Source organism: Pristiophorus japonicus, chromosome 23 (genome assembly GCF_044704955.1).
Source record: "Pristiophorus japonicus isolate sPriJap1 chromosome 23, sPriJap1.hap1, whole genome shotgun sequence".
Taxonomy (NCBI): domain Eukaryota; kingdom Metazoa; phylum Chordata; class Chondrichthyes; family Pristiophoridae; genus Pristiophorus; species Pristiophorus japonicus.
In genome coordinates this window covers 5,232,429-5,256,844 of record NC_091999.1, presented here as the reverse complement: position 1 = coordinate 5,256,844, position 24,416 = coordinate 5,232,429, and the positions used below count along the sequence as shown (strand labels likewise).

Here is a 24,416-nt window from a genome sequence, read left to right as displayed (position 1 = left end):
TGCACCTCAGGAAGAATGCGTCGGCCTTGGAAGGAGCTCAGCCCAGATTCAACAACAACAATTTGTATTTATATAGCGCCTTTAACGAAGTGAAACATCCCAAGATGCTTCACAGGAGTACGATGACACACAATATTTGACACCAAGCCACATAAGGAGAAATTAACTCAGGTGACCAAAAGCTTGGTCAAAGAGGGAGGTTTTAAGGAGCGTCTTGAAAGAGGAACGAGAGTTTTAGGGAGGGAGTTCCAGAGCTTGGGGCCCAGGCAACAGAAGGCACGGCCACCGATGGTGGAGCGATTATAATCAGAGATGCTCGGGGGGGGCAGAATTAGAGGAGCGCAGACATCTCTGGAGGAGGGGGTGTGTGGGGTTGTGGTGCTGGAGGCGATTGCAGAGATAGGGAGGGGGCGAGGGCCATGGAGGGATTTGAAAACAAGGGTGAGAATTTTGAAATCGAGGCCTTGTTTAACCGGGAGCCAATGTAGGTCGGCGAGCACAGGGGGTGATGGGCGAGCGGGACTTGGTGCGAGTTAGGACACGGGGTAGTGAGCACAGGGGGTGATGGGTGAGTGGGACTCGGTGCGAGTTAGGACACGGGGTAGTGAGCACAGGGGGTGATGGGTGAGCGGGACTCGGTGCGAGTTAGGACACGGGGGCAGCGAGCACAGGGGGTGATGGGTGAGCGGGACTCGGTGCGAGTTAGGACACGGGGGCAGCGAGCACAGGGGGTGATGGGTGAGCGGGACTCGGTGCGAGTTAGGACACGGGGGCAGCGAGCACAGGGGGTGATGGGCGAGCGGGACTCGGTGCGAGTTAGGACACGGGGGCAGCAAGCACAGAGGGTGATGGGTGAGCGGGACTCGGTGCGAGTTAGGACACGGGGGCAGCGAGCACAGAGGGTGATGGGTGAGCGGGACTCGGTGCGAGTTAGGACACGGGGCAGCGAGCACAGGGGGTGATGGGTGAGCGGGACTCGGTGCGAGTTAGGACACGGGGGCAGCGAGCACAGAGGGTGATGGGTGAGCGGGACTCGGTGCGAGTTAAGACACGGGGTCAGCGAGCACAGGGGGTGATGGGTGAGCGGGACTCGGTGCGAGTTAGGACACGGGGCAGCGAGCACAGAGGGTGATGGGCGAGCGGGACTCGGTGCGAGTTAGGACACGGGGGCAGCGAGCACAGAGGGTGATGGATGAGCGGGACTCGGTGCGAGTTAGGACACGGGGTCAGCGAGCACAGGGGGTGATGGGTGAGCGGGACGAGTTAGGACACTGGGGCAGCCGAGTTTTGGATCACCTTCAGTTTACGTTGGGTAGAATGTGGGAGGCCGGCCAGGAGTGCGTTGGAATAGTCAAGTCTAGAGGTCTGAATAAGAGCCTCCAGGTTAAGCTCCAAGGGGATCCAGGGAAGGGGAAAGTGACCATAAGGTTCAAACAAAACGATGATTCTCTGGACTGGAAACTGCGGAGGAGACATTCCTCGGGTCATGGAGCAGTCCCTGCCCACGTGCAGCAAGACCTGGTTGATATCCGGGCTTGGGCTGATGAGTGGCAAGTAACATTCGTGCCACACAAGTGCCAGGCAATGACTGCTTCCAACAAGTGAGAGTCTAACCACCGCCCCTTGACATTACCATCGCCCGAATCCCCCGCCATCAACATCCTGGGGGGGGTCACCATTGACCAGAAACCTAACTGGACCAGCCACATAAATACTGTGGCAACAAGAGCAGGTCAGAGGCTGGGTATTCTGCGGCGAGTGTCTCACCTCCCGACTCCCCAAAGCCTTCCCACCATCCACAAGACACAAGTCAGGAGTGTGATGGAACACTCCCCACTTTGCCTGGATGAGTTGCAGCTCCCACAACACTCGAGAAGCTCGACACCATCCAGGACAAAGCAGGCCGCTCGATCGACACGTTACCCACCACCTTCAACACTCACTCCCTCCACCACCGGCGCCCCCTGGCTGCAGTGTGCACCGTCTACAAGATGCACCGCGGCAACTCGCCAAGGCTTCTTCGGCAGCACCTCCCAAACCCGCGACCTCTACCGCCTAGAAGGACGAGGGCAGCAGGTGCAAGGGAACACCACCACCTCCACGTTCCCCTCCCAGTCACACACCATCCCTCGACTTGGAAATATATCGGCCGTTCCTCCATCGTCGCTGGGTCACAATCCTGGAACTCCCTCCCTAACAGCACTGTGGGAGCACCTTCACCACACGGGACTGCAGCGGTTCAAGAAGGCGGCTCACCACCACCTTCTCCAGGGGCAATTAGGGACGGGCAATAAATGCCGGCCTTATCAGCGACGCCCACATCCCAGGAACGATTTTATTTTTAAAAAACAAGGATTTGGGTGTCCGGGAACAAAAATCATTTGAAGCCAGTGGACAGATGCAAAGAGCATTCAGTAAGGGTTGAACTTTATCTCGAGTTCAGTGTACAAAGGGAGGAAGTTGTGTGTCACTTGTACAGACTCCATCTGGAGCACTGTGTTCAGTACTGGACCTCCGGAAGGTTGCACTGGCCTTGGAAAGGGCTCAGCACGGATGCAACAACAACAACTTTTATTTATATAGCGTCTTTAATGAAGTGAAACGTCCCAAAAGCGTTTCACAGGAGTACCATGACACACACAATTTGACCGCAAGACACACAAGGAGAAATTAGCGCAAGTGAACAAACGCTTGGTCAAAAGAGGTGGGTTTTAAGGAGCGCCTCAAAGGAGGAGAGGTAGAGAGGCGGAGAGGTTTCGGGAGGGAGTTCCAGAGCTTGGGGCCCAGGCAACAGAAGGCACGGCCACCGATGGTGGAGCGATTATAATCGGGTGCTCAAGAGGGCAGAATTAGAGGGGCGCAGACGTCTCAGTAGGAAGGCAGGGGCGCACGGTGCTGGAGGAGATTACAGAGATAGGGAGGGGGCGAGGGTCATGGAGGGATCTGAAAACAAGGATGAGAATTTTCAAATCGAGGCGTTGCTTAACCGGAAGCCAATGTAGGTCGGCGAACACAGGGGGTGATGGGTGAGCGGGACTCGGTGCGAGTTAGGACACGGGGCAGCGAGCACAGGGGGTGATGGGTGAGCGGGACTCGGTGCGAGTTAGGACACAGGGCAGCGAGCACAGGGGGTGATGGGTGAGCAGGACTCGGTGTTAGGACACGGGGTAGTGAGCACAGGGGGTGATGGGTGAGTGGGACTGGGTGTGAGTTAGGACACAGGGCAGCGAGCACAGCGGGTGATGGGTGAGCAGGACTCGGTGCGAGTTAGGACACGGGGCAGCGAGCACAGGGGGTGATGGGTGAGTGGGACTGGGTGTGAGTTAGGACACGGGGCAGTGAGCACAGGGGGTGATGGGTGAGCGGGACTGGGTGTGAGTTAGGACACGGGGTCAGTGAGCACAGGGGGTGATGGGTGAGCGGGACTGGGTGTGAGTTAGGACACGGGGCAGTGAGCACAGGGGGTGATGGGTGAGCGGGACTGGGTGTGAGTTAGGACACGAGGTAGTGAGCACAGGGGGTGATGGGTGAGTGGGACTCGGTGTGAGTTAGGACACGGGGGCAGCGAGCACAGGGGGGTGATGGGTGAGTGGGACTCGGTGTGAGTTAGGACACGGGGGCAGTGAGCACAGGGGGTGATGGGTGAGTGGGACTCGGTGTGAGTTAGGACACGGGACAGCTGTGTTTTCGATCACCTCGAGTTAAGGTAGATTCAGCAGAAGAGTAAAAGGGTTAACCTATGAGGACAGGTTATATAAACTCTGCATGTGTTCCCTTGAGTTTAGAGGGTTGTGGGGAGATCTAACTGAGGTGTTTCTAAGATGTTTAAAGGGTTGCGATAGGATAGGTAGAGAGAAACGATTGCTTTTCGTGGATGTTCATGGGTGAGAAGGGGTCATCATCATAGGCAGTCCCTCGGAATGGAGGAAGACTTGCTTCCACTCTAAAAGTGAGTCCTCAGGTGGCTGAACAGTCCAATACGGGAACCACAGTCCCTGTCACAGGTGGGACAGACAGTGGTTGAGGGAAGGGGAGGGTGGGACTGGTTTGCCGCACGCTCCTTCCGCTGCCTGCGCTTGATTTCTGCGTGCTTTCGGCGACGAGACTCGAGGTGCTCAGCGCCCTCCCGGATGCACTTCCTCTACTTAGGGGCGGACTGGTCTTTGGGCCAGGGACTCCCAGGTGTCGGGGGGGATGTTGCACTTTATCAAGGGAGGGCTTTGAGGGTGGTCCCTTGTAACGTTTCCTCTGCCCACCCTGGGGCTCGCTTGCCGTGTAGGAGTTCTGAGTAGAGCGCTCGCTTTGGGAGTCTCGTGTCGGGGGGCCATGCGGACAATGTGGCCCTGCCCAGCGGAGCTGGTCGAGTGTGTGGTCAAGTGCTTCGATGTTGGCCTGGTCGAGGACGCTAACGTTGGTGCGTCTGTCCTCCCGGGGGGATTTGCAGGATCTTGCGGAGACAGCGTTGGTGGTATTTCTCCAGCGACTTGAGGTGTCTACTGTACATGGTCCACGTCTCTGAGCCACACAGGAGGGCGGGTATCACTACAGTCCTGTAGACCATAGCTTTGTGCCAGGAGTAGTGGAAATCTGGAACTTTCTTCCCCCAAAAAGCTGTGGATGCTGGAGGTCAATTGGAGCTTTCAGTATTGTAATTGTTTTGTTGGGTAAGGGTATCGAGAGATCAGGAGCTAAGGCGGGTAAATGGAGTCGCGATACAGATTAGCCGTGATGTAATAGAATGGGTGAACAGGCTCGTGGGGTGGAAAGGCCTCCTCCTGTTGCTATGGTCCTCTAGTCCCTGCCTGTTCCCTGTCTCTTCGATTCAGAAAATGCCGCCTGATTCAGTCATTACCAAGTGGTCTGATTATCTGTCCATCGCAAAGAGTGATGTTACACATCTCATAATTACCTCAAAACTAGAATATTAACCAGTCTGGAGTAAACCTTTGCCAGTCCTCGCTGCTCTGCCCCAATGCACCTCTCCACTCCTGTTTCTGATTCCTCCCAATTCCCCATCCCGCTCGCTCCCCCCTCCTCCAGAGTCCTCACTGTCAAAATCTACACTGTCTCATAATCTGAATTCATTCTTGGGTCCATGGGAAGGGGTTTGGGTCCATTGGGATTGTGTACAGTGGGAGTGAATGGGAAGGGGTTGGGTCCATTGGGATTGTGTACAATGGGAGTGAATGGGAAGGGGTTGGGTCCAATGGGATTGTGTACAATGGGCGTGAATGGGAAGGGGTTGGGTCCATTGGGATTGTGTACAATGGGAGTGAATGGGAAGGGATTGGGTCCATTGGGATTGTGTTCAATGGGAGTGAATGGGAAGGGGTTGGGTCCATTGGGATTGTGTATAATGTGAGTGAATGGGAAGGGATTGGGACAATTGGGATTGTGGACAATGGGAGTGGATGGGAAGGGGTTGGGTCCATTGGGATTGTGTACAATGGGAAGGGGTTGGTCTGTGTTAACTGGGATGATTCCTGGCCTCGCGTGGAATGCTAGGTGATGCGCGACAAAGGTTTGAACTGTGTTGTTCCCCTCTCAGGTGGCTGAACCTTCACCGGCTCTGAAGGAAGACAAGCCGAAGGTGATCGACCAATTCTCTCTGAAGAAATTGATCCGTTGGCTTCACCTCAAGGACCCGGCCTATCACATCATGTGCCTGTTGGGTCGAAGGTGAGAGCGGGATCAGGGGTGAGGGGTGCGTGAGGGCGGTCACTCTCCCAACCGCCGAGTCTTTGGCCACTCATCGGTTGATCTCTTCCCCCTCTCCACCGCCACCCCCCTCCGCCCCGCCTTTGCTGCGGCCAATCGGTAATGGCGAGTTGAAACCCTTGACCTTTCAGGAGACTGGGTGGGCGGGGGCGCAGGAGACTCATGCCCAGATTCTGCCCTCCGAGGACAGAGGCAGCCTGTTTAAGGAGGTACTTGCCACCTGGGCAGTTGCTGTCAGCTGTGGCTCAGTGGGCAGCACCCTCGCCTCTGAGTCAGGAGGTTGTGGGTTCAAGTCCCACTCCAGGGACTCGAGCGCGTAAATCTAGGCCGACACTCCCAGTGCAGTGCTGAGGGAGCGCCGCACTGTCGGAGGTGCCGTCTTTCGGATGTGAGACTGCGAGCCAGTGAAATGGGGGCGCGGGGTGTTCTCCAAGTTCCCCTCACGCGAGTGTTCTCGCTCCTTCTCCTCCCATGCCTTCCCCACGACCCTCTCCCTCCACAGGGGTCCCTGACTCGAATGTATTTGCTTTGTGGGTTCTTTGCTTAAGAATTCACATTGTGATTTAGTTGGTTTATTAGCAAAGGTTTTAACAATCACACCACACATTACCAGTTCATCCACCTGCCTCATCGTAGATCCCCCCCCAAACCCAACTGGTTGGGGTTTTATTGAGTCTTGGCCCGAAGCTCAACTCAACAGCTCTACAACTATTTTCGTGAAAAACAATAAATCAAGTGCCCCCTTATTAACGGAGGGGGGGGGGGGCACGAAAACCGACAATTAAACCAATTAACATTTTAATAGAACTTAAATGAAATGAAAATTGGGTTGCCGGGGGTGATGATGCACTCCAGTCCCTCCGGCGCCCACCTCTGGCGGAAGGCCGCGAGCGTACCGGTGGACACCGCGTGCTCCATCTCCAGGGACACCCCGGCTCGGATGTACGCGCGGAAGAGAGGGCAGGCAGTCGGGGCTGAACGACCCCCTCGACCGCCCGCTGCCTGGACCGGCTGATGGCACCCTTGGCCGTGCCCAGGAGCAGTCCGACGAGGAGGCCCTCGGACCGACCCGCTCCCCTTCCGCACAGGGTGCCCAAAGATCAGGAGAGTGGGACTGAAGTGCAGCCAGAATTTCAGGAGCAGGCCCTTTAAATAATAAAACAGGGGCTGCGACCTCGTGCATTCGGTAAAAACATGGAACACGGACTCTTCCAGACCGCAGAAATTGCAGGCGGCCTGGGAACCCGTGAAGCGACTTAAAAAATTTGTTGCACGGGACTGCTCCATGCACCACCCTCCAGGCCAAATCCCCGATAAATACTGGGAGGACTCCCGCGTAGAGTGCCCTCCATCGGGGACCCCCGCCTCCTCCGGACGGCAAGATGGCATGCCATGGCGTGTCCGGACGTCAGACGAGGATGGCAAAGTTGAGAGTGTGCAGGAGCAGCCCGTACAGGAAACCCCTCCCTCCCGCGCAGAACTCAAAGGCACGGAGGGGATTTCCCCGGAGGCGGCTCAAGTTGTGAGGCGCCGGCTCCCGAGGGAGGTTCCGGTGCTTGGCGCCGATGAGGAATTCCGTCCGGACGGGGGTCAGTTCAGACGGGATCTCCCCATGTCAACAGCTCTACAACTCTTTTGGGGGGGGGGGGAACAAAATAAACATTAGATCGAGTGCCCCCCAGACACTTATAACTACCCTCCTTTTTTTTTTTTGTTTTCTTTTGTTTTCTTTTTTTTTGTTTTTTTTTGTGGTTTCAACAGCTCTACAACTCTTTTGGGGGGGGGGGGGGAAACAAAATAAACATTAGATCAAGTGACCCAGATCTGGGGACACTCCAGACACTTTTAACTGCCCTCCTTTTTTTTTTGTGGTTTCAACAGCTCTACAACTTTTTAGGGGTCAACAGCTCGACAAACCTGTGAGAATACTCACGGGTGCACACATTTCAGGCAGCGGGGGCGGGAGGGGGGGGGGGAGTCGGTGAGGATCACAGGCCACCCGTGGAGATTTGGCCAGTTCTAAATCCAGAGAACTGAGCCCAGTTCAGCCACCCTCACTGAGGGAGAGCGGGGCTGAGCTGAGTCAAGGTACAGAGCGAGGCCAATAGAGCAATCCAGGAGCTGGTGATCAAAACACATGGAGTGAGGGCCAAAGGACTCATCGTCATAAGCAGTCCCTCGAAATCGAGGAAGACTTGCCTCCACTCTAACAGCGAGCTCTCAGGTGGCTGAACAGTCCAATACGAGAACCACAGTCCAATACGAGAACCACAGTCCCTGTCACAGGTGGGACAGACAGTGGTTGAGGGAAGGGGAGGGTGGGACTGGTTTGCCGCACGCTCCTTCCGCTGCCTGCGCTTGCTTTCTGCACGCTCTCGGCGACGGGACTCGAGGTGCTCAGCGCCCCTCCCGGATGCACTCCCTCCACTTCGGGGCGGGACTGGTCTTTGGGCCCAGGGACTCCCAGGTGTCGCTGGGGGGGATGTTGCACTTTATCAAGGGGGGGCTATGAGGCAAACCACTCGGACTAGTGCCACTGTGGAGTGTCGGGTGTGGCTCTGTCGGTCTCTCTTTCACCTCTGAGTCAGAAGGTCGTGGGGTTGAGCCCCACTCGAGACTCGGGGCCCCGTATTCCAGGGCTGACACTCCCGATGCTGGTACTGAAGGAAGGCCGCACTGTCGGAGGAGCCATCTTTCAGATGCGACATTAAACCGTGTCTTCCCCCCGCCGTCTGACCCCTCGAGTGGACATAAAAGATCCCATGCCCGCTATTTTGAAGATGAGCAAGTGAGTTCCCCCCCACCCCCCCATCCCTCCCCTGTATCCTGGGGCCAATTCATCACTCAACCAACATCACTAAAACCAGATGATCTGGGTCATTATCACATCGCTGCGTGTGGGAGCTTGCTGTGCGCAAATTGGCGTTTCCCCACATTACAACAGCGACCGCACTCCAAAAAGTGGCCGTCGAGCGCTTTGAGACGTCCGGTGGTGGTGAAAGGCGCTATATAAATGCAAGTTCTTTCTCTATTGGAGAGGAGAAGTCTGCGACGGGGATGGGGCCTGGGGGGGGGGGGGGGGGGTTTGTTGGTGGTGGTACGGAGGTTGTGTACGACACGAGGCTCACGGAGCTGACAAGTGTCAGACAGGACAGTGGGGAACCAGCACGACAGCGGGACCTGGAGCCAACAACAACTTGCGTTTATACGGTGCCCCTTTAATGTGGTCGATCGTCCCAAGGAGCGTTATCAAACAGAACTTGACACCAAGCCACATCAGGCGATGGTAGGACAGGTGATCTTGGTCACAGAGGTTGATAAGAACATAAGAACTAGGAGCAGGAGTCGGCCATTCGGCCCCTCGAGCCTGCTCCGCCATTCAATGAGGTCACGGCTGATCTTTGACCTCAACTCCACTTTCCTGCACTGTCCCCATATCCCTCGATTCCCTCAATATCCAAAAATCTATCGATCTCGGCCTTGACTATACTCGAAGACCGAGCCCCCACAGCCCTCTGGGGCAGAGAATTCCAAAGATTCCCCCACCCTCTGAGTGAAGAAGTTTCTCCTCATCTCAGTCCTAAATGGCCGAGCCCTTATCCTGAGACTGTGTGACCCCCTGGTTCTAGACTCCCCAGCCCCGGGGGGAAACACTCTCCCTGCATCTACCCTGTCAAGCCCTGTAAGAATTGTGTCTGTTTCAATAAGATCACCTCCATTTCACTTGCCTGCGCTGTCCCCATATCCCTCGATTTCCCTTAATATCCAAAAATCTAGCGATTGTTGGATGTTAAGGAGGATCTTTCAGCGCGGAGATGTGTTGGGTGAGAATTCCAGAGCTTTCGGGCCTAGGCCCTAGCGCTGAGAATCGGGGATGTGTGCCAGGCAGACTTGGGTAAACGCTGTTTTTCGGTGGTGAATAGTGTCAAGGCTTCAATCTCTTCAAAGTTAACTTGGTGAAAAATAAAATCCAGCTTTTGTTGAGCAGGAAGGCCTGGCCTTGACCTTTTCCATTCTTTCCTTCATGACCTCCTGCCTCCTTGTGTCCAAGGCATTACAAGGTCAAAGGCGGCCACGTACAAGGTTTGGTGCTATTCCCTGCATCTCTTGCGTCGTCATCACGCGGTGAAGATCATGTCCGTTGTCCTCCCGTAGTGGACGGAATCCTACAGGGCAAGCGAGCCCCAGGGTGGGCAGAGGAAACGTTACAAGGGACCACCCTCAAAGCCTCCCCTGCTAAAGTGCGACATCCCCCACCAACACCTGGGAGCCCCTGGGCCCAAAGACCAGTCCGCCCGAAGTGGAGGAAGTGCATCTGGGAGGGCGCTGAGCACCTCGAGTCTTGTCGCCGAGAGCGTGCAGAAAGCAAGCGCAGGCAGCGGAAGGAGCGTGCGGCAAACCAGTCCCACCCTCCCCTTCCCTCAACCACTGTCTGTCCCACCTGTGACAGGGACTGTGGTTCCCGTATTGGACTGTTCAGCCATCTGAGAACTCACTTTTAGAGTGGAAGCAAGTCTTCCTCGATTCCGAGGGACTGCCGATGATGATGACTGTCTCTGTAAACGCTAATAAATCCAATTGGGAATTCAGGAGATGCTTTTAGGGGGAAGCGAGATAAACATTTGAGGGAGAAAGGAACAGAAGGATATGAAGATAAGGTGTGGTCAGATGAAGGAGAGGCTCGAGGGGACAACGGCATAGACCAGTTGGGACAAATAGCATGTTTGTGTACTGTACATACTATGTAAACTGCTCCCTCGTCCATCAAACACTCCCAGGGTAGGTACAGCACGAGGTTAGATACAGAGTAAAGCTCCCTCTACACTGTCCCATCAAACACTCCCAGGTCAGGTACAGCACGGGGTTGGATACAGAGTAAAGCTCCTCTACACTGTCCCATCAAACACTCCCAGGGCAGGTACAGCACGGGGTTAGATACAGAGTAAAGCTCCCTCTACACTGTCCCATCATACACTCCCAGGGCAGGTACAGGGGGTTAGATACAGAGTAAAGCTCCCTCTACACTGTCCCATCAAACACTCCCAGGGCAGGTACAGGGGGTTAGATACAGAGTAAAGCTCCCTCTACACTGTCCTATCAAACACTCCCAGGGCAGGTACAGGGGGTTAGATACAGAGTAAAGCTCCCCCCTACACTGCCCCATCAAACACTCCCAGGGCAGGTACAGGGGGTTAGATACAGAGTAAAGCTCCCCCCTACACTGCCCCTGGTCTTCCCTTCGCCTGCACTTTCAAGTTCTCCCTTCTCGTCCCCTTGCTTTCTAACTGTGAATTTTCCTGCCCCTCCCAGGTACCCCTCCGATCTCCCGTCGTTCGCCCGCAGCCGGCTGCCAGGGCCGTGGGATTCTCGGCGTGCGGGGAAAAGGATGAAGTTGCAAGTGCCGGAGACGTGGGAGAGGCAGCTCTCTCTGCACGGCAGTGCCGCGAGGGGCTGGGAGGAGCTGATCGGTACGTCGGAGCGTCTCCCACGCTGGTCCGCTCGCAGGTCCCTGGAGCGCTTGCCGATTTACAGCGAAGTCCCGGGACGAGCCGGAATATCTCGCCCGCACCGCTCGCCCGTCTTCACCACGCCCGCTGGGCTCGCTCGGTCGGTCTGGCGCTCGACGAGTCGGAAGGTCACCGGTTCGATCCCTTCCCCCCCCCCCCCCAGCTCCGGAAACGTGAGCCCACCATCTGGGTCACGCTCCCCGTGCCCGTACTGAGGGTTAGTGCTGCCCTGTCAGAGGTGCCGCCCTTTGGATGAGGAACACAGCCGCAGGAAGAGGCCATTCAGCCCCTCGAGCCTCTGTTCCGCCATTCAATCAGATTGGGGACTGATTTCGACCTCAGCTCCACATCCCTTGCGGTCCTCGCCAAACAGAAGTCTGTCGAGCGCAGTCTGCAAAGCTCCAATTCAACCCCCAGCCTTTTGGGGGAGAGAGTCCCAGTTTTCTGCGACCCTTTGTGTTGAAAAAGTGCTTCCTGAATTCACCCCTCAACGCCCACCAGAGGGAATAGTTTCTCCCGCTCTCTCACCCTCTCCCCCTCTCTCGCGCCCTCTTCCCCCTCTCTCGCGCCCTCTTCCCGCTCTCTCGCCCCCTCTCCCGCCCTCTCGCCCCCTCTCCCCCTCTCGCGCTCCTCTCCCGCTCTCTCGCCCCCTCTCCCGCTCTCTCGCCCCCTCTCCCGCTCTCTCGCCCCCTCTCCCGCTCTCTCGCCCCCTCTCCGCTCTCCCGCTCTCTCGCCCCCTCTCCCGCTCTCTCGCCCCCTCTCCCGCTCCTCGCCCCCTCTCCCGCTCTCGCCCCCTCTCCCGCTCTCTCGCCCCCTCTCCCCTTTCCTCTCTCTCTCGCCCCCTCTCCCGCTCTCTCGCCCCTCTCCGCTCTCTCGCCCCCTCTCCCGCTCTCTCGCCCCCTCTCCGCTCTCTCGCCCCTCTCCCGCTCTCTCGCCCCTCTCCCGCTCTCTCGCCCCCTCTCCCGCTCTCTCGCCCCCTCTCCCGCTCTCCTCGCCCCCTCTCCCGCTCTCTCGCCCCCTCTCCCGCTCTCTCGCCCCCTCTCCCCCCTCTCCCGCTCTCTCGCCCCCTCTCCGCTCTCTCGCCCCCTCTCCCGCTCTCTCGCCCCCTCTCCCGCTCTCTCGCCCCCTCTCCCGCTCTCTCGCCCCCTCTCCCGCTCTCTCGCCCCCTCTCCCGCTCTCTCGCCCCCTCTCCCGCTCTCTCGCCCCCTCTCCCGCTCTCTCGCCCCCTCTCCCGCTCTCTCGCCCCCTCTCCCGCTCTCTCGCCCCCTCTCCCGCTCTCTCGCCCCCTCTCCCGCTCTCTCGCCCTCTCTCCCGCTCTCTCGCCCCCTCTCCCGCCTCTCTCGCCCCCTCTCCCGCTCTCTCGCCCCCTCTCCCGCTCTCTCGCCCCCTCTCCCGCTCTCTCGCCCCCTCTCCCGCTCTCTCGCCCCCTCTCCCGCTCTCTCGCCCCCTCTCCCGCTCTCTCGCCCCCTCTCCCGCTCTCTCGCCCCCTCTCCCGCTCTCTCGCCCCCTCTCCCGCTCTCTCGCCCCCTCTCCCGCTCTCTCGCCCCCTCTCCCGCTCTCTCGCCCCCTCTCCCGCTCTCTCGCCCCCTCTCCCGCTCTCTCGCCCCCTCTCCCGCTCTCTCGCCCCCTCTCCCGCTCTCTCGCCCCCTCTCCCGCTCTCTCGCCCCCTCTCCCGCTCTCTCGCCCCCTCTCCCGCTCTCTCGCCCCCTCTCCCGCTCTCTCGCCCCCTCTCCCGCTCTCTCGCCCCCTCTCCCGCTCTCTCGCCCCCTCTCCCGCTCTCTCGCCCCCTCTCCCGCTCTCTCGCCCCTCTTCCCGCTCTCTCGCCCCCTCTCCCCCTCTCGCGCTCCTCTCCCGCTCTCTCGCCCCCTCTCCCGCTCTCTCGCCCCCTCTCCCGCTCTCTCGCCCCCTCTCCCGCTCTCTCGCCCCCTCTCCCGCTCTCTCGCCCCCTCTCCCGCTCTCTCGCCCCCTCTCCCGCTCTCTCGCCCCCTCTCCCGCTCTCTCGCCCCCTCTCCCGCTCTCTCGCCCCCTCTCCCGCTCTCTCGCCCCCTCTCCCCCTCTCTCGCGCCCTCTCCCCCTCTCTCGCGCCCTCTCCCCCTCTCTCGCGCCCTCTCCCCCTCTCTCGCGCCCTCTCCCCCTCTCTCGCGCCCTCTCCCCCTCTCTCGCCCCCTCTCCCCCTCTCTCGCCCCCTCTCCCCCTCTCTCGCCCCCTCTCCCGCTCTCTCTCTCGCCCCCTCTCTCGCCCCCCCCCTCCCCCTCTCTCCTATTGAACCCTTTTAACATGAGGGCCTCGTCTGCCCGCTCCGCTGGATGGAAAAGATCCCACGGCCACTATCTGGAAAGAGTGTGAGGGACTTCCTCTTGGGGCCAATGTTCCAACTTCAGCCGAGATCACCGAAGACGGGTGATCCCGGTCGTTCACCTCGTTGCTGATGGTGGGATCTTGCTGTGCACCCGTTGGTTGTTGCTGTTTGTCTGCAACACGGTGGCTTTGCCGTCAAAGTTAATTCATTGGCTGCGCTGCATTATGGGGGATCCCGAGGACACACAAAAGGCGCGACGTAAATGCAAAGCTTTCCTCCAAGCGGAAAGTGACGAGAGATCGTGGAGCGACGCGATCGGGGTGGGGGGGGGCGGGGGCGGCCCAGGAGAGGCGAGAGTTCGGGGGCCCAGGAGAGCCGAGTACCCAGGGGCAGCCCGAGCCCAGCCCCACACTGTGCGATATGTGGGCGCACTAGGTCCGAGCAGCAGAGCTGGTCTCCAGTCGCCTTGGTTGACCCTTGCCACTGGACCAAGGCCTCGCTCTGTCAAGCCCCGTGTGGTGGCTGGTGTGCAACGGTCACCCCACGTTAAACAAACCCACCCACAGGCATCGCCCACCCTTCAGGATGTAGTTCGGGAGGATTTAAACTGATATGGCAGGGGGATGGGAACCAATGCAGGGAGACAGAGGGAAACAAAAAGGAGGCAAAAGCAAAAGACAGAAAGGAGATGAGGAAAAGTGGAGGGCAGAGAAACCCAAGGCAAAGAACAAAAAGGGCCACTGTACAGCAAAATTCTAAAAGGACAAAGGGTGTTAAAAGAACAAGCCTGAAGGCTTTGTGTCTTAATGCAAGGAGTATCCGCAATAAAGTGGATGAATTAACTGTGCAAATAGATGTTAACAAATATGATGTGATTGGGATTACGGAGACGTGGCTCCAGGATGATCAGGGCTGGGAACTCAACATCCAGGGGTATTCAACATTCAGGAAAGATGGAATAAAAGGAAAAGGAGGTGGGGTAGCGTTGCTGGTTAAGGAGCAAATTAAGGCAATAGTTCGGAAGGACATTAGCTTGGATGATGTGGAATCTATATGGGTAGAGCTGCAGAATACCAAAGGACAAAAAACGTTAGTGGGAGTTGTGTACAGACCTCCAAACAGTAGTAGTGATGTTGGGGAGGGCATCAAACATGAAATTAGGGGTGCGTGCAATAAAGGTGCAGCAGTTATAATGGGTGACTTTAATATGCACATAGATTGGGTTAACCAAACTGGAAGCAATACGGTAGAGGAGGATTTCCTGGAGTGCATAAGGGATGGTTTTTTAGACCAATATGTCGAGGAACCAACTAGGGGGGAGGCCATCTTAGACTGGGTGTTGTGTAATGAGAGAGGATTAATTAGCAATCTCGTTGTGCGAGGCCCCTTGGGGAAGAGTGACCATAATATGGTGGAATTCTGCATTAGGATGGAGAATGAAACAGTTAATTCAGAGACCATGGTCCAGAACTTAAAGAAGGGTAACTTTGAAGGTATGAGGCGTGAATTGGCTAGGATAGATTGGCGAATGATACTGAAGGGGTTGACTGTGGATGGGCAATGGCAGACATTTAGAGACCGCATGGATGAACTACAACAATTGTACATTCCTGTCTGTCTTAAAAATAAAAAAGGGAAGGTGGCTCAACCGTGGCTATCAAGGGAAATCAGGGATAGCATTAAAGCCAAGGAAGTGGCATACAAATTGGCCAGAAATAGCAGAGAACCCGGGGACTGGGAGAAATTTAGAACTCAGCAGAGGAGGACAAAGGGTTTGATTAGGGCAGGGAAAATGGAGTACGAGAAGAAGCTTGCAGGGAACATTAAGACGGATTGCAAAAGTTTCTATAGATATGTAAAGAGAAAAAGGTTAGTAAAGACAAACGTAGGTCCCCTGCAGTCAGAATCGGGGGAAGTCATAACGGGGAACAAAGAAATGGCGGACCAATTGAACAAGTACTTTGGTTCGGTATTCACTGAAGAGGACACAAACAACCTTCCGGATATAAAAGGGGTCGGAGGGTCTAGTAAGGAGGAGGAACTGAGGGAAATCCTTATTAGTCGGGAAATTGTGTTGGGGAAATTGATGGGATTGAAGGCCGATAAATCCCCAGGGCCTGATGGACTGCATCCCAGAGTACTTAAGGAGGTGGCCTTGGAAATAGTGGATGCATTGACAGTCATTTTCCAACATTCCATTGACTCTGGATCAGTTCCTATGGAGTGGAGGGTAGCCAATGTAACCCCACTTTTTAAAAAAGGAGGGAGAGAGAAAACAGGGAATTACAGACCGGTCAGCCTGACATCGGTAGTGGGTAAAATGATGGAATCAATTATTAAGGATGTCATCGCAGTGCATTTGGAAAGAGGTAATATGATAGGTCCAAGTCAGCATGGATTTGTGAAAGGGAAATCATGCTTGACAAATCTTCTGGAATTTTTTGAGGATGTTTCCAGTAGAGTGGACAAGGGAGAACCAGTCGATGTGGTATATTTGGACTTTCAGAAGGCTTTCGACAAGGTCCCACACAAGAGATTAATGTGCAAAGTTAAAGCACATGGGATTGGGGGTAGTGTGCTGACATGGATTGAGAACTGGTTGTCAGACAGGAAGCAAAGAGTAGGAGTAAATGGGGACTTTTCAGAATGGCAGGCAGTGACTAGTGGGGTACCGCAAGGTTCTGTGCTGGGGCCCCAGCTGTTTACACTGTACATTAATGATTTAGACGAGAGGATTAAATGTAGTATCTCCAAATTTGCGGATGACACTAAGTTGGGTGGCAGTGTGAGCTGCGAGGAGGATTCTATGAGGCTGCAGAGCGACTTGGATAGGTTAGGTGAGTGGGCAAATGCGTGGCAGATGAAGTATAATGTGGATAAATGTGAGGTTATCCACTTTGGTGGTAAAAACAGAGAGACAGACTATTATCTGAATGGTGACAGATTAGGAAAAGGAGAGGTGCAACGAGACCTGGGTGTCATGGTACATCAGTCATTGAAGGTTGGCATGCAGGTACAGCAGGCGGTTAAGAAAGCAAATGGCATGTTGGCCTTCATAGCGAGGGGATTTGAGTACAAGGGCAGGGAGGTGTTGCTACAATTGTACAGGGCCTTGGTGAGGCCACACCTGGAGTATTGTGTACAGTTTTGGTCTCCTAACCTGAGGAAGGACATTCTTGCTATTGAGGGAGTGCAGCGAAGGTTCACCAGACTGATTCCCGGGATGGCGGGACTGACCTATCAAGAAAGACTGGATCAACTGGGCTTGTATTCACTGGAGTTCAGAAGAATGAGAGGGGACCTCATAGAAACGTTTAAAATTCTGACGGGGTTAGACAGGTTAGATGCAGGAAGAATGTTCCCAATGTTGGGGAAGTCCAGAACCAGGGGACACAGTCTAAGGATAAGGGGGAAGCCATTTAGGACTGAGATGAGGAGGAATTTCTTCACCCAGAGAGTGGTGAACCTGTGGAATTCTCTACCACAGAAAGTTGTTGAGGTCAATTCACTAAATATATTCAAAAAGGAGTTAGATGAAGTCCTTACTACTAGGGGGATCAAGGGGTATGGTGAGAAAGCAGGAATGGGGTACTGAAGTTGCATGTTCAGCCATGAACTCATTGAATGGCGGTGCAGGCTGGAAGGGCCGAATGGCCTACTCCTGCACCTATTTTCTATGTTTCTATGTTCGGGATCCGGAATATTAGCTCCTTCATTGAAACACCTGTGAACTCATCCCTTTTTGGCCTGGAAGCAAGTCATCCTCGATCCGATGACTCACCCCCCCTCCCCTTTCTTGCAGATGTTGAGCTCTTGTTCGGTGACCCCCATCCCACAGGGTCCCAACCGACTCCCACTTAACCGATAATAACTAACTTTTCATTATGTAGTGCCTTTAGCGTAGTAAAACGTCCCAACAGTGTTACAGACACAGATAAATTTGACACAGCCACACAGAAAAAGTTAGGACAGGTGACCAGAAGCTTGGGTCAAAGAGGCAGGTTTTAAGGAGCATCTTAAAGAAGGAAAGCGAGGTAGAGAGGTTGAGGGAGGGAGTTCCAGAACTTGGGGGCCCAGGCAACAGAAGGCACGGCCACCGATGGTTGAGCAGTTGTATTGAGGGATGTTCAAGAGGTGAAACTTGTATCGAACCTTGACTGGATCACACTTAGAACCCAAACTATGCAGAGTACTCTATGGGCCAGACTTTCCAACAGTTTTGCTTTGCTACTGTCCATTTTAACGTTAAGATGAGGTATAACGCCCATGCATATAATATGTATATGTGTGGGTGTATATATCTCACTAACAGTTTTCAAAAACAAACTCTAAATATAGTCACCAACACAGCAATCTCCGCAAGCTTTCTCCTCTACCTCTCCCTCTCTCTCTCTCTCTCTCCTTTCTCTCTTTATGTTCTGCATCTGTTAACATAAGAACATAAGAATTAGGAACAGGAGTAGGCCATCTAGCCCCTCGAGCCTGCTCCGCCATTCAACAAGATCATGGCTGATCTGGCCGTGGACTCAGCTCCACTTACCCGCCCGCTCACCGTAACCCTTAATTCCCTTATTGGTTAAAAATCTATCTATCTGTGACTTGAATACATTCAATGAGCTAGCCTCAACTGCTTCCTTGGGCAGAGAATTCCACAGATCCACAACCCTCTGGGAGAAGAAATTCCTTCTCAACTCGGTTTTAAATTGGCTCCCCCTGTATTTTGAGGCTGTGCCCCCTAGTTCTAGTCTCCCCGACCAGTGGAAACAACCTCTCTGCCTCAATCTTGTCTATCCCTTTCATTATTTTAAATGTTTCTATAAGATCACCCCTCATCCTTCTGAACTCCAACGAGTAAAGACCCAGTCTACTCAATCTATCATCATAAGGTAACCCCCTCATCTCCGGAATCAGCCGAGTGAATCGTCTCTGTACCCCCTCCAAAGCTAGTATATCCTTCCTTAAGTAAGGTGACCAAAACTGCACGCAGTACTCCAGGTGCGGCCTCACCAATACCCTGTACAGTTGCAGCAGGACCTCCCTGCTTTTGTACTCCATCCCTCTCGCAATGAAGGCCAACATTCCATTCGCCTTCCTGATTACCTGCTGCATCCTGCAAACTAACTTTTTGGGATTCATGCACAAGGACCCCCAGGTCCCTCTGCACCTCAGCATGCTGTAATTTCTCCCCATTCAAATAATATTCCCTTTTACTGTTTTTTTTTTTTTCCCCCAAGGTGGATGACCTCACACTTTCCGACATTGTATTCCATCTGCCAAACCTTAGCCCATTCACTTAACCTATCTAAATCTTTTTGCAGCCTCTCTGTGTTCTCTACACAACCCGCTTTCCCACTAATCTTTGTGTCATCTGCAAATTTTGTTACACTACACTCTGTCCCCTCTTCCAGGTCATCTATGTATATTGTAAACAGTTGTGGTCCCAGCACCGATCCCTGTGGCACACCACTAACCACCGATTTCCAACCCGAAAAGGACCCATTTATCCCGACTCTCTGCTTTCTGTTCGCCAGCCAATTCTCAATCCATGCTAATACATTTCCTCTGACTCCGCGTACCTCTATCTTCTGCAGTAACCTTTTGTGTGGCACCTTATCGAATGCCTTTTGAAAATCTAAATGCACCACATCCATCGGTACACCTCTATCCACCATGCTCGTTATATCCTCAAAGAATTCCAGTAAATTAGTTAAACATGATTTCCCCTTCATGAATCCATACTGGATGCTTGATGACCCCTGACCTCCTGAAACACGGGAAAAGACCGTTGCTATGGCCGCCGACCTTTTACGACGGGGGGGGGAAAGAAAAATGGGAAAACCCGCCAACGGCCATTTCACATCGCTCCCGCTAATGCCCAGATTATAAAGCGGAAACTAACGGGTTTGAAAATGGCCGATATTGCCAGCGATCTTAAAAAAACCAATATAAACACGAACGCTGGAAATAGCGTCACTTTTGGACGATCTGGGCAATAATGGAAAGTGTTTCAAATTATCAAGATGTTGTCGAGGCACTGGAGGAGGATTGAAAACACTTCATTTGGCTGATCCCAGACCTGAGGGGTTATGATGGCGCTGGGGCCGTTTTCTCTAGAAACAAGAAGGCTGAGTGGCAGTGACCTCATGGAGGTCTTCGAGATAAATGCAATGGATTCACATGGTCGATATCGAGATGTGGTCGCCACATGTGGGAGAGTCCAGAACTAGGATCCATCGGTGTAAGACAGTCACTAATAAATCCAATTCGAGAGCAGCTTCTTTACACACAGAGTGGCGCAAATGTGGAACTCGCTTGCCCCAGGGAGGAGCGAGAATCATCGAAGAACTACGACACGGAGGAAGGCAACTTTGGCCCATCGTGTCCCGTGCCGGCCGACCAAGAGCTACCCGGCCTAATCCCACTTTCCCGCTCTGGGTCCGTAGCCCTGTGGGTTACGGCACTTCAGGTGCACATCCAAATGTGGTGAGGGTTTCTGCCTCTACCCCCCTTTCAGGCCGTGAGTTCCGCCCCAGACCCCCACCGCTCTCTGGGTGAAGACATTTCCCCTCAAATCCCCTCCTACCAGTTACTTTAAATCTATGCCCCCTTCCAAACCCCCCCCCCCCCCCTGTTAGTTGACCCCTCTGCCAAGGGAAATAGGCCCTTGCTATCCAATTGCGGCAAATAGCATAGGTTTAAGGAGGGAGGAAGGGATAGAGGGATATGTTGGTGGGGTTACATGGAACAGGGTGGGGAGAGGGGGCTCATGTGAAGCATAAACACTGGTGTAGACCTGTTGGGCTGAATGTCCCGTTTCCGTGCTGTAAATACACCACAACATAAGAAGTAGGAGCAGGAGTCGGCCATTCGGCCCCTCGAGCCTGCTCCGCCATTTAATACGATCATGGCTGATCCGATCATGGACTCAGCTCCACTTCCCCGCCCGCTCCCCATAACCCTTCACTCCCTTATCGCTCAAAAATCTGTCTGTCTCCACCTTAAATATATTCAATGACCCAGCCTCCACAGCTCTCTGGGGCAGAGAATTCCACAGATTTACAACCATCTGAGAGAATAAATTTCAGTTTTAAATGGGCGGCCCCTTATTCTGAGACTATGCCCCCTAGTTCTAGTCTCCCCCACGAGGGGAAACATCCACCCTGCATCCACCTTGTCGAGCCCCCCTCATTATCTTATACGTTGCGATAAGATCACCTCTCATTCTTCTGAACTCCAATGAGTAGAGGCCCAACCTGCTCAACCTTTCCTCATAAGTCAACCCCCTCATCTCTGGAATCAACCGAGTGAACCTTCTCTGAACAGCCTCCAATGCAAGTCTATCCCTCCTTAAATACAGAGACCAAAACTGTATGCAGTCATCATAGGCAGTCCCTGGAACGAGGATAACTTGCGTCCACATGAGTTCACAGATGTTTCAATGAAAGGACCCGACCTGTCGTGAACTCCAGTTGAGGGGCTGGAAGATGCCTGTGGGTGGATTTTGTTTAACGTGGGCTGGCCGTTGCACACCAGCCACCACACGGGGCTTGACAGAGCGAGGTCTTGGTCCAGTGGCAAGGGTTAACCAGGACGACTGGAGAGCAGCTCTGCTGCACGGACCCAATGCGCTCACATATCGCACAGTGTGGACTCTCACTCTCGCTTTCTCACCAAGCTCTCTCTCGCCCCTCCCCCCAGCTCTCATTCTCTCTCTTTCCCCCCCCCCAGCGCTCTCTTCTCCCCCCCCCTTCCCCCCCCAGCGCTCTCTGCCCCCCTTCCCCCCCCAGTGCTCTCTGCCCCCCTTCCCCCCCCAGTGCTCTCTTTCCCTTCCCCCCCCCTCCCACCCCCAGCGCTCTCTTCCCCCCTCCCCCCCCAGTGCTCTCTTCCCCCCCTCCCCCCCAGTGCTCTCTTTCCCCCCCCCAGCGCTCTCTTTCCCCCCCCCCAGCACTCTCTTCCCCCCCCCCAGCGCTCTCTTCCCCCCTTCCCCCCCCAGTGCTCTCTGCCCCCCTTCCCCCCCCAGTGCTCTCTTTCCCTTCCCCCCCCCTCCCACCCCCAGCGCTCTCTTCCCCCCCCCCCCCCAGCGCTCTCTTCCCCCCCCCCCAGCGCTCTCTTTCCCCCCCTCCAGTGCTCTCTTTCCCCCCCCCCCCAGCGCTCTCTTCCCCCCCCCCCCAGCGCTCTCTTTCCCCCCCCCCAGCGCTCTCTTTCCCCCCCCCCAGCGCTCTCTTCCCCCCCCCCCCAGCGCTCTCTTTCCCCCCCCCCAGCGCTCTCTTCCCCCCCCCCCCCAGTGCTCTCTTTCCCCCCCCCCCCAGCGCTCTCTTCCCCCCCCCCCCCCAGCGCTCTCTTTCCCCCCCCCAGCGCTCTCTTTCCCCCCCCCCCAGCGCTCTCTTTCCCCCCCCCCAGCGCTCTCTTCCCCCCCCCCCAGCGCTCTCTTCCCCCCCCCCCCAGCGCTCTCTTTCCCCCCCCCCAGCGCTCTCTTTCCCCCCCCCCCAGCGCTCTCTTCCCCCCCCCAGCGCTCTCTTCCCCCCCCCAGCGCTCTCTTCCCCCCCCCAGCGCTCTCTTTCCCCCCCCCAGCGCTCTCTTTCCCCCCCCAGCGCTCTCTTTCCCCCCCCCAGCGCTCTCTTTCCCCCCCCCCAGCGCTCTCTTTCCCCCCCCCCCCAGCGCTCTCTTTCCCCCCCCCCCAGCGCTCTCTTTCCCCCCCCCCCAGCGCTCTCTTTCCCCCCCCCCCAGCGCTCTCTTTCCCCCCCCCCCAGCGCTCTCTTTCCCCCCCCCCAGCGCTCTCTTTCCCCCCCCCCCAGCGCTCTCTTTCCCCCCCCCCCAGCGCTCTCTTTCCCCCCCCCCCAGCGCTCTCTTTCCCCCCCCCCCCCAGCGCTCTCTTCACCCCCCCCAGCGCTCTCTCCCCCCCCCCCAGCGCTCTCTTTCCCCCCCCCCCAGCGCTCTCTTTCCCCCCCCCCCAGCGCTCTCTTTCCCCCCCCCCCAGCGCTCTCTTTCCCCCCCCCAGCGCTCTCTTTCCCTCCCCCCAGCGCTCTCTTTCCCTCCCCCCAGCGCTCTCTTTCCCCCCCCCAGCGCTCTCTTTCCCTCCCCCCAGCGCTCTCTTTCCCTCCCCCCAGCGCTCTATTCCCCCCCTCCCCCCAGCGCTCTCTTCCCCCCTCCCCCCCCAGCGCTCTCTTCCCCCCTCCCCCCCCAGCGCTCTCTTCCCCCCTCCCCCCCCAGCGCTCTCTTCCCCCTCCCTCCTCCCCAGTGCTCTCTGCCCCCCTCTCCCCCACCCCCCACCCCACCCCCCCAAACGCAAGCTCTCTTCCTCGCTGCCCCGCTCTCTGTGCGGCCTCACCAATACCCTGTACAGTTGCAGCAGGACCTCTCTGCTTTTATACTCCATCCCCCTTTGCTATATAAAGGCCAACCTTCCATTGGCCGTCCTGATCACTTGCTGTACCTGCTCCAATACCCTTACTAACAGTGTGCCAACAGGAAGTAAGGTTTAATCAGACAGGAAGTGGACGTATGGACAATATTTTTAATATACAGCTGTCGATTGGTCGATTTAAAAAAAATATATATATGTATATATTTGCTCTTTTGTTACTTCTCCCATCTTGCTATTCCCCCAGATCACCAGAAGCTGCCGTTTATGGCCATGCTGCGTAATTTACGGAACATGATCGCGGCCGGGATAAGCGACCGGCACCACCAGCTGAATTTGAGACGGTTGACGGACCAGGTAGGTTGGGGCCAACGGTCGGGCACGAGACCTTGGCGCTCCTGGTGCCCGCAGGGCAGGAAGAGACCCATGCTCCAGCGCCCCCTCCCCCCTCTACAGGCCCCGTGCGGAATGGCCGGAGCCCAGCTGTGGGGGGTGGGGGGGGGAGAGGAGAGGAGAGGAGAGGTGGTGGGGTGGGGAGCAAGGCCGTAAGCGGGGCCTACAATCGGGGCTGCATCCCACGCGGAGCAGGACGAGCCCAGGTTCCGGAGCCCCCTCGGTCGGTGCCGAGGGGTTGAAATCCCATCCCAATGGCTATTCCGTGGCAGCTCGTGTGCTCGGCCAGGAACGAACGCGAGACGCGCGGATTCCATTTGTCCCCCCCAGCCATCTCGGGCCAAGTCTGCACGTGTGGGATTTACCAGGGGTGGGGGTCTTCAGTCAGGTGGACAAATTTGGGCTAGCTCTCCTCAGAGCAGGTAAGATTAAGAAAAACTTGCATTTCTATCGCACCGTTCATGACCGCCGGACATCTCAAAGCGCTTTACAGCCAATGAAGTACTTTTGGGGTGTAGGTACTGTGGGGAAACACCAATTTGCGCACAGCATGCACCCACATAGGCTCGTGGTCTACAGAGCTGTAGTGATACCCGCCCTCCTGTATGGCTCAGAGACGTGGACCATGTACAGTAGACACCTCAAGTCGCTGGAGAAATACCACCAGCGCTGCCTCCGCAAGATCCTGCAAATCCCCCGGGAGGACAGACGCACCAACGTTAGCGTCCTCGACCAGGCCAACATCCCCAGCATCGAAGCACTGACCACACTCGACCAGCTCCGCTGGGCGGGGCCACATTGTCCGCATGCCCCCGACACGAGACTCCCAAAGCGAGCGCTCTACTCGGAACTCCTTCACGGCAAGCGAGCCCCAGGGTGGGCAGAGGAAACGTTACAAGGGACCACCCTCAAAGCCTCCCTTGATAAAGTGCAACATCCCCCACCGACACCTGGGAGTCCCTGGCCCAAAGACCAGTCCCGCCCTCAGTGGAGGAAGTGCATCCGGGAGGGCGCTGAGCACCTCGAGTCTCGTCGCCGAGAGCGTGCAGAAAGCAAGCGCAGGCAGCGGAAGGAGCGTGCGGCAAACCAGACTCCCCACCCTCCCCTTCCCTCAACCACTGTCTGTCCCACCTGTGAC

At 56.1% G+C, this 24,416-nt stretch overlaps 1 protein-coding gene across 1 annotated transcript in view; it reads left to right on the top strand.

Moving 5' to 3' along the window:
* The window catches only part of LOC139235695 (uncharacterized), a 72,359-nt gene that overhangs the window by 25,590 nt on the left and 22,353 nt on the right, over positions 1-24,416 (top strand). The window contains exons 7-10 of the mRNA XM_070866734.1: positions 5,549-5,679; positions 11,029-11,186; positions 23,133-23,242; positions 23,609-23,700. Of these exons, the coding sequence (XP_070722835.1) occupies positions 5,549-5,679; positions 11,029-11,186; positions 23,133-23,242; positions 23,609-23,700 (491 nt within the window). The remainder of the gene's footprint in view (positions 1-5,548; positions 5,680-11,028; positions 11,187-23,132; positions 23,243-23,608; positions 23,701-24,416) is intronic.